The sequence below is a fragment of the Lycium barbarum genome, chromosome 7 (genome assembly GCF_019175385.1).
Source record: "Lycium barbarum isolate Lr01 chromosome 7, ASM1917538v2, whole genome shotgun sequence".
Lineage (NCBI taxonomy): Eukaryota > Viridiplantae > Streptophyta > Magnoliopsida > Solanales > Solanaceae > Lycium > Lycium barbarum.
This window is the reverse complement of record NC_083343.1, coordinates 114,158,955-114,172,424: the sequence shown is the minus strand read 5'-3', so window position 1 is coordinate 114,172,424 and position 13,470 is coordinate 114,158,955. Positions and strand designations below refer to the sequence as shown.

The 13,470-nt window shown below is 36.4% G+C and overlaps 1 protein-coding gene and 1 pseudogene across 1 annotated transcript; both read right to left on the bottom strand.

The window, feature by feature from the left end:
* Positions 1 to 144: 144 nt before the first annotated feature.
* LOC132603868 (histone H3.2-like) lies at positions 145 to 1,981 on the bottom strand (annotated as a pseudogene).
* A 4,045-nt stretch (positions 1,982 to 6,026) lies between these two features.
* On the bottom strand, positions 6,027 to 6,483 carry LOC132603869 (histone H3.2-like). Its single transcript, XM_060317161.1, has one exon. It carries the CDS (start codon positions 6,435 to 6,437, stop codon positions 6,027 to 6,029), a length of 411 nt encoding a protein of 136 aa, XP_060173144.1. The 5' UTR covers positions 6,438 to 6,483.
* Positions 6,484 to 13,470: the final 6,987 nt, after the last annotated feature.

The window sequence follows — 13,470 nt, the reverse complement described above, 5'->3', positions numbered from 1 at the left end:
CAATCTGTTGAAGGCAACCAGAAACGAAAGCTAAATATTTTCAATTGGATTTCGCGAACTCGTGGGAACTGTCTTGTTTTCTTAATAACATAAATACCAATTGACTATGAAGAGAAATCAAACTGGGAAAAGGAAAAAGAGGAAGACCTGCTCATTTCAATCAATATTAACCCTTTTATTCTCCAAGCAAATTCCTTAATCCATGTGCCCAAGTTTAAAACATCAATTATTTGGACCAAAGGGAGTATTTTGCTTTTTTATTCTGATTTAGATTGAAGGACTATTGTTATGCAGCGTTTGGACATATCGAATAACTAGAAAAACAAACAAAAATATAGAAGAATCAATCAAACGAGTGGAAGAAACTAATAGATGCTTCAACAGACGATACTTTGTGTCATTCTACATGAACAGAATCAAATTTAATCATACATGAAAACAAGAGAGTTGAGGAACTTTGATTTTCATTTCCAAAAGTTACATTACAATTCAAGCAAAAACAACTAAACCCACCTATGTCCCACTTTCACCATGAACATTACAACACTAATCCAGAACAAAAAATAAATTAAGCCCTTTCACCCCTAATACGCCTAGCTAACTGAATACCCTTAGGCATAATGGTAACTCTCTTAGCATGAATCGCACACAAATTAGTATCCTCAAATAAACCCACCAAATACGCCTCAGCTGCTTCTTGAAGTGCAGCCACAACACTATTCTAGAATCTCAAATTAGTCTTGAAATCCTGTGCTATTTCTCTTACAAGTCTTTGAAACGGTAACTTTCTGATTAAAAGCTCAGTACTCTTCTGGTACTTACGGATCTCACGAAGAGCAACAGTTCCAGGACGGAAACGGTGAGGCTTCTTCACTCCTCTAATTGCTGGTGCTGATTTCCTTGCGACTTTTGTTGCTAATTGTTTTCTTGGTGCTTTTCTTCCTGTCGATTTTCGTGTTGTTTGCTTTGTTCTTGCCATTGATACAAATTTGAAAGATAGCAAAAAAAAAAAAAAATGAAATTTTGGTGCGGAAGAGAGATGTGTATATATAGGTTTGAGGGATGTTTTGGGGGGGATTTTTTTAGAGATTTGTTTGGGGAGGAAAATTTGAAATTTTGGGGAAAGTTTTCGGCGGGTTAGAATGTGGAGTTGTAGATCGTAGGATTTGATTTTAGGAACGGTGAAGATTTGGGTTAGAGGGATGACACGGATTGCGATCCGTGTGCTTTTGAAATGGAAGATTTGAAAGGATCTATTGCTATTTTTTACTTGTAGTTGTAGCATAGACGCTTAACCGTGAGTAATTTTGGGGAATATGAAAGGTTCTTTTTTTAATTCCAAAAAATTATCAAAACAGGCAAATTAATAAATATATATTTCAAATAATTCAATAACAAATATCATATACATGTTGTAAATAATATGGCCGTCCATTTTGTATACTTGGTTACTTGGGCCCAAAGCAATTCCTATATTCCTCCTATAAATAGGAGGTCCATTTGTAGAAATTATATAGACAATGAAATATATCTTAAGTTAAAGATTGAATAATATATCAGCCTCTTTAATTATCTTTGGTGTATTTACTTTACTGCCTTTATTTTATAACACATTATCAGCACGAGACTTTGTCATCTCGAGCAAATACTCTGAAGGCCTCAAATGTATTGACTTTCTTTTTCTTAATTAACGGCAAATATTTCTAAACGTGAATTTGTTGCCTTAGATATATCTGGCAACCTGTCTTGGGTTCTTGATGCCGAAATTCATCTTGATCTTGATGCGATGAGTCTGGCAGACACCATCAACGATAAAAATCACGCATCGAATCAAGACCATGCTAAGGCAATGATATTCCTCCGCCATCACCTTGATGAGAGCTTGAAAATGGAATATCTCACTGTTAAAGATCCTCTTATGTTGTGGAATAATTTGAAAGATAGATATGACCACCTGAAGATGGTTGTGCTTCAACAAGCACGTTTTGATTGAATCGATTTAAGGCTACAAGATTTTAAATCTATTTGTGCGTATAATTTTGCCATGTTTAAAATTATTTCTCAGTTGAAATTATGTGGTGAAAATATCCCTGATCATGATATGCTGGCGAAAACATTCTCCACTTTTCCTGCCTCGAGTATGCTCCTACAGCAGCAATACCGAGAAATGAGGTTCAAGAAATATTTTGAACTAATCTCACATCTTCTAGTGGTTGAGCAACATAATGAATTATTAATGAAAAATCATGAAAGCCGACCTACTGGTACTATCCCATTCCTTGAAGTGAATGAGGCAAATTTTCACCATTCTAGGTGTAGAAGAGGTCGTGGTCATGACCATGGTCGAGGAAGAAATTTTAATCATGATTCTCGTCTTGCACCAAATAATATCCTTTACCACCAGCAGTGTAAAAAGAAGGATGAAAAACATGAAGCTGTGTAAAAGAAAGATTTAGAAAATAAATGCTATCGATGCGGAGGAAAGGGGCATTGGTCACGTACCTGTCGTATGCCAAAACATCTAGTTGAGATTTATCAAGCCTCCCTCAAAAAGGCAGCAAAATAATGCCGAAGCAAATTTTATTTCTAAAGATAATGTTGAGCCCATGCATCTAGATGTGACAGATTTCTTTGAATCCCTGAAGAAAAAATAGATCATTTGAGTGGTGATGGATCCGTAATAATTTAGATATTGTTACTATTAGCTATAATGGTTATGTTTTCATAGTTATGTGAATAAAGTTTGTGTAATGCTTTGTTTAATAATAATATCTACTTTAATGTTCACTTTGTCTATTCTTTTATTTTGAAAAATATATGGAAATTTCTCAAATATTGTTTGGATCAATGACCAATCATGAAGATATTTGTGTGATAGATAGTGGAACAACGCATGCCATATTCAAAGATAAGAAATACTTTTCTCACTTGCTTAGAAAAAAGGGAAATATTAGTACAATTTCTGGCAATTTGAAATTGATTGAAGGCTCCGGAAGAGTTAATATATTTCTGCCTAAGGGGACGAAACTTGTTATAGAAGATGCTATTCTCTTCTAAATCCCCAAGAAACTTGTTAAGTTTCAAAGATATCCGTCGTAATGGGTATCACGTTGAGACATTAAACGAAATAAATGATGAATATCTTGTCATTACAAAGAATGTCTCCGACCAGAAATATGTTTTGGAGAAATTACCAACTTCGTCTTCTGCTTGTATTATGCAAAAATTAGTACAATTGAAGCACACTCGATCGTAAACCATAAGTTTAATGATTCAAGTACTTTTGTGCTTTGGCATGACCGAATAGGTCACCTTGGATCAATAATGATGAAACGAATTATTGAAAATTCAAATGGACATCCACTTAAGAACCTGAAGATTCTTGAAAGTGGTAAATTTTCATGTATCAGGAAATTGATAGCTATGCCATCTCCAATGAAAGTTAACATTGAATCTCCTACCGTTCTAGAGCGTATACATATGTGGACCTTTTCATCCACCTTTTGGGTCATTCAGATATTTTATGGTCCTAATAGACGCATCTTCAAGATGGTCTCATGTGTGCCTCTTATCGTCTCGCAACCTGGTGTTTGCGAAATTATTGGCACAAATAATACGCTCAAGGGCGCAGTTCCCAGATTATGCCATTAAGGCTATACGCCTTGATAATGCCGGAGAATTTACATCCCAAGCTTTTGATGATTATTGTTTATCAGTTGGGATAAGAGTTCAACATCCTGTAGTTCATGTTCATACCCAAAATGACCTTGCTGAGTCATTTATTAAACGACTACAATTGATAGCAAGACCATTACTTATGAAAACACGGTTGCCAACTACCGTTTGGGGTCATGCTATTTTACAAGCAGCATCTCTTATTCGTCTCAGACCGACTCATTATAATAAATACTCCCCGTCATAATTAGTATTTGGTCATGAACCAAATATTGATCATCTCCGAATCTCTGATTGTGTTGTATATGTACCGGTAGCACCATCACAACGCACTAAGATGGGCCCCCAAAGAAGGTTAGGAATATATGTTGGGTTTGAATCACCCTCTATTATTCGCTACCTTGAGCCATTAATGAGAGATTTATTCACTGCTCGATTTGCAGATTGTCGATTTGTTGAAATAAATTTCCCACAATTAGGGAGAGAGAGAAAAGAAATATACTAGTGTCGTGGCCTTTGAATCTCATACACGCCTGAAGTGTGGTAGGCCATTGGGTTCTAAGGTTAAAAATCCTAGAAAAGAAATATGAAAAATGATCAGAATGACACTATGAAATAATATCATGAAGATGTTCAAGATCTGATTAATCTTGATACTCCTGAAGATATCAAGGAACCCAAGACACAAGTGAGTAAAGAACTATATTAAGTTCTTCTGGTGATGGTATAGATTTGAATCGATCGAAGATTATGGTGAATAATGTTTTTGCATATAATATTGCACTAAATGTTATGAAAGATATTGAGGACCAGGAACCTCAATCTGTCGAAGAATGTCGACGAAGATATGATTGGCTACAATGGCAAGGTGAAGTTCAATCAGAATTGAATTCACTTGCTAAACGTGAGGTTTTTGGACCGGTAGTCCAAACTTCTAATGGTGTAAAACCAGTTGGCCACAAATGGGTCTTTGTACGGAAAAGGTATGAGAGAAATGAAATTGCGAGATACAAGGCACGCCTTGTTGCACAAGGATTCTCTCAATGGCCCGACATCGACTATGAAGAAACATATTCATCAGTTATGGATGGCATAACATTTCGATATCTCATCAGTTTAGCTGTACATGAAAACATTGAAATACATCTGATGGATGTGGTTACAACTTACCTTTATGGCTTGCTTGATAATGAAATCTATATGAAAATTCCCGAAGGATTTAAAATGCCTGAAGCAATTAGTTCAAAGTCTAGGGAGATGTATTCAATCAGATTACAAAGATCATTATATGGTTTAAAACAGGCGCATGTGGTATAATCACCTCAGTGAGTACTTGATAAATGAAGGTTATATAAATGATACCATTTGTCCATGTGTTTTTATTAAGAAAACAAAATCAGAGTTTGCTATACTTGCTGTTTATGTTGATTATATAGACCTAATTGGAACTCTAGAAGAGCTCCAAAAAGCGATTGAATATTTAAAGAAAGAATTTGAGATGAAAGATCTCGGAAAAATAAAACTTTGTCTTGGTTTGCAGGTTGAACATTTAGCAGACGGGATCTTTATCCATCAATCTTCTTATACCTAAAAGGTTTTAAAATGATTTTACATGGACAATGTGCATCCTTTAGGCACTCCAATGGTTGTTCACTCACTTGAAGTGAGTAAAGATTAGTTTCGACCTCAGGAAGAAAATGAAGAGCTTCTTGGTCCTGAAGTACCATATCTTAGTGCAATTGGTGCACTAGTGTATCTTGCTAACGCTACAAGACCTGACATAATGTTCGCTATTAATTTGCTAGCAAGATAGAGCTCTTCTCCTACACAAAGACATTGGAACGGAGTTAAGCATATATTGCGATATTTGAAGGAAACTAGCGATATAGGTCTGTTTTATGCTAACATTGGTAGTACAGATCTTGTGGGTTATCCAGACGCAGGTTATTTATCTGATCCACATAAAGCTCGATCTCAAACAGGCTATCTGTTTACATGCAGAGGTATTGTTATATCACGGCGATCTACAAAGCAGTCCATTGTTGCTACTTCTTCAAATCATGCTAAGTTAATAGCTATTCACGAAGCAAGTAGAGAATTTGTGTGGTTGAGATCAGTGATACATTTCATCAGAGAAAGATGTGGCTTGAAGTGTGCTACAAAAAGACCCACAGTATTATATGAAGACGATGCTACAAGCATAACTCAATTAAAAGAAGGCTTCATAAAAGGAGATAGAATGAAACACATTTCACCAAAGTTACATTACAATTCAAGAAAAAACAACTAAACCCACCTATCTCCCACTTTCACCATGAACATTACAACACTAATCCAGAACAAAAAATTAATTAAGCCCTTTCACCCCTAATATGCCTAGCTAACTGAATATCCTTAGCCATAATGGTAACTCTCTTAGCATGAATCGCACACAAATTAGTATCCTCAAATAAATCCACCAAATACGCCTCAGCTGCTTCTTGAAGTGCAGCCACAACACTACTCTGGAACCTCAAATCAGTCTTGAAATCATGTGCTATTTCTCTTAAAAGTATTTGAAACGGTAAATTTCTGATTAAAAGCTCAGTACTCTTCTGGTACTTACGGATCTCACGAAGAGCAACAGTTCCAGGATGGAAACGGTGAGGCTTCTTCACTCCTCCAGTAGCTGGTGCTGATTTCCTTGCGGCTTTTGTTGCTAATTGTTTTCTTGGTGCTTTTCCTCCTGTCGATTTTCGTGTTGTTTGCTTTGTTCTTGCCATTGATACAAAATTGAAAGATAGCAAAATAGCTGAATATATTATTATTTTTGTATGGAAATAGAGAGGATTTGTTGTGATTTTTGGTGTGGAAGAGAGATGTATGTGTATACATAGGTCAGATGAATGTATTTGCGGGAGGTGAAAATTTGAAATTTTATTGAATATTTTGGTTGGAGCGAAAGTGAACCGTTGATTGTGTAGAAATGGACGGTGATAGATTGGTTTAAGATGAATGACGCGGATTGCGATCCATGTGCTTATGCTCTGTGCTAATGCTTTTATCTGTCTCTCTCATTTTTATGTGCAAAAATTATTTTTCTTTTTCATTTTCCTCTAAGGGAAAATACATAAATACCCCCCAACGTATACTCGGATTAATTATGACGCACCCAATCTTTGCAGGCGACCTATTACCCCCCGGCCTTATTTTTTCTGTATTTTTGTACCCTTTTTCGGCTGACGTGGCATAAAAAAAATTTGATGCCCAGTTGCACAGTGGAGAGTGTTGCACACTCTCCGCCACATTGGCGCCACGTCACTGCCACATCTTCTTCTTCTTCTTCTTCTTCTTCTTCTTCTTCTTCTTCTTCTTCTTCTTCTTCATTTCAAGAAATCAATCAACCCATTTTCCTTCATTAAGACACACACATTCAATTTTATCATCAATCATAAAAAACTTATTTTCAAGAAATCAGCCAACCCATTTTCTTCCTCCATTAACACACACACATTCAATTTCATCATCAATCATAAATGTCTTTTCAAGAAATCAACCAACCCGTTTTCTTCATCCATTAAGTTGAGGGTGCATTTGACTATTTTCTCAAATAAACAATGAAGAAATTGCACGAACTGCCACAAATATTGCTTTGCTTTATTTCTTCAAAATAAGCAATGAAGAAATTGTACGAACTGCCTTTCAAATGGACTTTTAAAAGGTATGAAGAAATTGCACGAACTGCCCTTCAAATGGACTGGTTGATTTAAAATGTTTATTGCACGAACTACCCTTCATTGTTTATTTCCTCAAAATAAACAATGAAGAAATTGCACGAACTGCCTTTCAAATGGACTGGTTTCCCTTCAATGTGTGTGTGTTAATGGAGGAAGAAAATGAGTCGAATGTGTGTGTTTTAATGGAGGAAGAATATGGGTTGATTGATTTCTTGAAAATAAGATTTTTATGATTGATGATGAAATTGAATGTGTGTGTGTTAATGGAGGAAAATGGGTTTATTTCTTGATTTCTTGAAGAAGAAGAAGAAGAAGAAGAAGAAGAAGAAGAAGAAGAAGAAGAAGAAGAAGACGACATGGCAGTGACGTGACACTGATGTGGCGCCAATGTGGCAAAGAGTGTGCAACACTCTCCACTGTGCAACTGGGCATCAAATCTTTTTGTGCCACGTCAGCCGAAAAAGGGTACAAAAATACAGAAAAAATAAGGCCAGGGGGGTAATAGGTCACCCACAAAGGTTGAGTGCGTCATAATTAATCCGAATATACGTTGGGGGGGGGGGGTATTTATGTATTTTCACTTACTCTAACATACTCATTCGTGCTAAAATTTTTATGGAAAAGGGTAAAAAACACCCTTCTACTTTGAAAAAAGGGTTAAACATATTCCCATTACAAATTTGGGTCAAAAACATTGCTCCCCTCATTAAAGTTTTCAAATATACGATTCATTTTTAAATTTGTTAACGGAAATCTCCAAAATAACCCGATTCATTTTTAAATTTGTTCCATTTAAACCCAACCCAACTAAATAAAAAACTCATATGGGTTACCCGCTCCTGTGCTTAGTGGCTCTAAATGTAGAACTCGAGATCAAGTTGGTCGCATATGGATTTTTTTTGTAGTTGGGTCAGGTTTAAATGGAGCGGTTTAAAAATGAAATCCGGTTATTTTGGGGGATTTGGGGATTTCCGTTAAGATAGAGGTATATTTGAAAACTTTAATGACAGGAGGGGTATTTTTTATCCAAATTTGTAGCAGAGGATATTAAATTAACTAATGTTCGGTGTGAATTCGAACATAAAAAATCTTTAATTATTTTGAAATAAAACTTACATATTTGGAAACTACATAAAAAGTACTTCTAGTCACAATAATTTACAATTCAAAATATTTCAAAAGTATCTGAAAAATTATGCTGAAAATATATATTCTTTAACTCTCTAAATAGTAACTAAGACAGTCTTTTTTAGACGAAGGGAGTACAAAACTCATTCTTCTTTTTGTACCAAAATGACTTTCCAAAAATGATCCTTATGTCAAACTTGTATTTTATATTGGCACTCATGTACTAAATGGACACTAAGGGTGTGTTCGGTATGAAGGAAAATGTTTTCTTGGAAAATGTGTTCTTGAAAAATAAGTGAATTTCTTCTTATTTAATGTTCGTTTAGTTGGTAGAAAATATTTTCAGGAAAATACCCACCCAAGCCCCCACAACTCCACCCCAACCCCACCCTCACGCCCCCAACCCCAATTTTTTTTTGAAGTATTTAATTTTTTTCTGAATTTCCTAAACCACCACATCCCCGCTCCCCCCCCCCCCCCAATGTGGACCCATACCACACCAACCCCCACAATCAGCCACCCCCCACCCTCAATTTCTTTTGGAGGGGGTGGTGGGGTGTCGAGAAAGGGGGAATGGGGGTGGGGCAAAAAACCAAAAAAAAAATTCAAAACTTTTTTTTCAAATCAAAATTAATTTTTTTTGGGGGAGGGTGGGGGGGGGGGGGGGGGGGGGGTTGGGGTGAGACAGGGAGTGGGGTAGTGCAAAAAACAAAAAAAAAATCAAAACTTTTTTTCAAAACAATTTTTTTTGGGAGGGGGTGGGGTGGGGTTTTTTTTGGGTGGGCTGGGGGTGGTGCAAAAAATCAAAAAAAAATAATTCAAAACTTTGTTTTCAAAGTGAATATTAATTTGGGGGGTGGGGTGGGGTGGTGCAAAAAATAAAAAAAAAATCAAAACTTTTCTTTCAAAACAAAATTAATTTTTTTTGGGAGGGGGTAAGGTGGGCTGAGGGCAGGAGTGGGGTGGGGTGGTGCAAAAAACGAAAAACAAAAAAAAATTCAAAACTTTGTTTTCAAAACAAAATTAATTTTTTTTTGGGAAGGGGTTGGGGGTGGGTGGGGTGAGGATGGGGTAGGGGTGGAGTGAGGGTGGGGTTTGATTGCGGGTGGGGGTAGGGTGGGAGTGGTTGGGGGGTGGATTGGGTGGTTGTTGGAATGCACTTATAGACTTGTTTTCCCTATTTTTATTAGGGAAGTCATTTTCCCCAATTTTAAGGAACTTGTTTTCCTAAAGAAAATGTTTTCCAAAATTTTTTAATAAACGAACATGGGAAAATTGGAAAACATTTTCCGGAAAATGTTTTCCTCCATACCGAACACACCCTAAGTGAAAATCTAAGCATAGATGTTGACTTGTAAGATTATTGGTAATTCGGATTTGAATGTTATTTTAAAGTTTGACCACACTAACATGACGTTTACTTTTTTACTTTAATTAACTTAGATCGAGTCTTAAATCATGAAATTAGGGCTAATGACCTTGTTTGATATTGTTAAGCATTCTTTTGAATAAAGTTGATTTGTTTGGGGCATTCTGGACGTAGTAAGATTATTTTCGAGGGTCAGCTTGGCTCAGACTGAAATTGTTATCATGATACCACAATAAATGCATGCATAATCGTGACCTCATATATACCGTACACTCATATACATACATACATACGTACGTACGTACGTATGTATGTATATGAGTGTACGGTATATATGAGGTCACGAGTATGCATGCATGTATTGTGGTATCATGCGAATTGTATTGTTGTTACTTTGTTGTGCATGATATGTATATATGTAAATCGACTATCGACTATCTCTCATATTGTACATACAAATATAATGTTATGTGCATATGTTACATGCTAGAATAACATTATGGACTTCATTTACAGCATCTACGGTGGCATGCCTCCATTAAAAGTTGACAGACTTCAATAGTAAATTGAGAAGGTGCTTATCATGGAAGAAGCGGCTAAAACTGACCCAAGAATTATAGCGAAAAGTGAGCTAATTTCTACACTTGTTTATGGTCCAAGATCAAGGGGAAGAAGATTGGGCTCACATAGAGCACAAGAAGAGGACGGCACATGAAGCCCAAAAGAAGCCCAAGAAAGAAGCTCAAAATTCAGCCCAAAAAGATATGAAAATCTAGCCCAAAATGGGGTAAAAAATGACGCCCAAACATGGGGAATTGGATGTGGGGTTTGTTGGAGCCAACTCTTTCCTTTTTCTTGTTGGCTAATTTTAGGAATAATTTTGGTATTATTTTTACAAGCTTTTCTAGTTTAATCCTAGTTAGGTTTTGGTATATAATTATTTTCATAAAAGTAGATTCTAATTTTATGCTATTCGGGATAAGTTCCCCTATAGATAGGGGAAGATTTCGTTATTTTCAACAGACAATGTTATTATAATTTGAGATTTTCGCTTCTTTACACATTTGTGTGGGGTGACTATGAATTCATCTTGCAACCCTACAAGAGACATTCTTTAGGAGGTAAAATTAATTCTTAAATTTATATCTTTGGTTCTTATTTGTAAATTAAAGAAGATAATTAGTCTTATACTAATTTTGTCACTAAGTTCTTTGAAATAGGGGTTTAGATCACCTTTTGATCTAAGTTCTTGAATTGACTCTATTAGTATCATAATTAGCTTTAATTAATTAATTTTTGAATACTAAGATCAATTAAGATTCTAGCACTTAATCTTGAAATTTGGGAATTTTATTCTCGAATATCTCATATCTTTAAATTCCGTCTTTAATCTTCGTATTATCGCTTTCGCATCATTTTCTTGTTTTTATTCAAGTAACCCGAATCTTATCATTCATGTATATTGATTTGCATGATTAAAGTATTAGTTTATCATACACATTTCTTATATATTGTAACGACCCGTTCCGTCGTTATTGAAAATCCTGAAATATTCGTGATGTTGGCACCTTGAGACATATTTGAACCCTATTGTAATTTGGAGAACCATAAACCTGATCGGGAAATCGCACGAGTTGCGTGGAAAGATTGGACCCGAGCCATCTAGGCCCAGTTGTACCGCTGCAGCGCCTTCCAGGCCGCTCCAGCGGTGGCGCAAGAGCAGTTGGTCAACCGCAGAAGCGGTATAAGCAAGATTCCTTAGGGACCGCCCTAGCGGTACCTTGGGCGTAGAAGCGGTACCGCAGAAGCGGTACTGCTGCAGCGGTGACTCGATCGCCTCAGCGGTGACCCGCAGTTAAATCCCTATTTAAGAAATCATTTTGGGAATTGCCCCATTTTTTATAACCCTAAATTCTAGCCGCCTAGTTCGGTGAAAAGGCAAAAAAAGTCAGTTTTGTTAGCTTCAACAATCCTTCTAACACCTTTAAATTCTCCTCCCACCTAGAGATTACTCCCAAAGGTCTTCATTTAGAGAATCATCGAATGGATATTACAAACATCTAGTGTGGAGAAATGTTTGGTTAGCACCATCTTTCATATGACTCCCATTAGAAAAATCTTCCATGCTCTTCCTCTAAAATAGGTTAATAACCTAGATCCCTACACTCCCTTTCCTTAAAAATAAATCCTTCCATGGATTTTGGAAGTGGGTTCTTCCCAATACAAGCTTGAAAATGGGTAAATCACTTAGCATTATTATAGATGGTAGCTAGAAGTGGGTTAAAATCCCCAAACCTTCCTATTAATCCAAATCTCTTATGAAGGGTTTAAATGGGAATTGTTAATCTTGGGTATCATGGTTTTCTCCAAACTATTTCGTGCGAATTGTGATGTGGTGATTTATTGAAGGAATCAATGGATGTTCGTGGCACCCGCTCGGCCATGAGGTAGGTTATGGCTTCTCTTTCCGGTAGACTCCGGTTAGTTTCATATATTCGGATATTAGAAGGAACAGAGAATGCATGTATAGGTTTGGAGATTGGGATGAAACGTTAGAATGGTATTGATGTGCGATTTGTGTGTTCGGGCTTGTGGTCTGTAGACTTCTTAGGTTGTTTGGTTTGGCTTCTTGAATATTGGTGGATTTATGTGACTTGGGAGTGGTGGATGGTACGTAAATTATTTATGCCTTACGATAGGAAATTCCATAATATGCGGTTAATTGTGTTATACCATTAATGGCGAACCTAGTTGATAAATGAAGGGGTAAAATGTATCAAGATTTTGACTGAGTTCTAGACTGAGTTGTGAGGATTGATTGTGAGTAGGAGGCGAATTTACTTGTTCTAAGTTATCAGGCTGCGTTAGGGGGAGTAGTAATAATATGTATCGATTGTTTGCCCTGTTGTGTGTTGGGGTTAGCTACCCCATTATGTATGATTTGATTGTTCGATTGTGCCGGCTTGACGCCATGAGTCGTTGGTAGATATTGGATTATGTTTTATCATCTTGATTATGATGTAGTTGGCATACCTGCTATTGGTATTTATATTCGGTTATATTATTGGCATACCCATTGTTGGTATTTGGGGATTAGATGTTTTACTTAAGCGATGATGTGTATCTGGATTTGGATTACATTCGATTTATACTTGTTGATTTGTGCCTGTTGAATTATCCCAGAGCCCCTCTCCGTAAAATTAGTTCTTATATTTGTTCTAAGTGATGTAGGATAAAAGTCGTTGTAACGATGAGTTGACTCTTAGACTAAAATGAACGATCTGAGGATTTATGTATTGGGAATTTGCACTGGTGATATTTGGCTTGTAGTTGTTAGGAAGTAGTTGTGATCTAAAGGTATTGATGTTGTGATGTGTGGTAGATAGACGTATGACTTTATTTAGCAATTATCATGGTTTTTTGTGAATTCTTTTACCAATATGTGTTACTAACCATTGTCGGCCTATGATACTTACTTAGTACGCGTGGATTGTACTAATATTGCACTTGCTACGCCCTTTTTGGGGTGTAGATTGTTTCAGGTGGTTGATTTGATATGAAGCGGAATGTGCAGTGCCTATC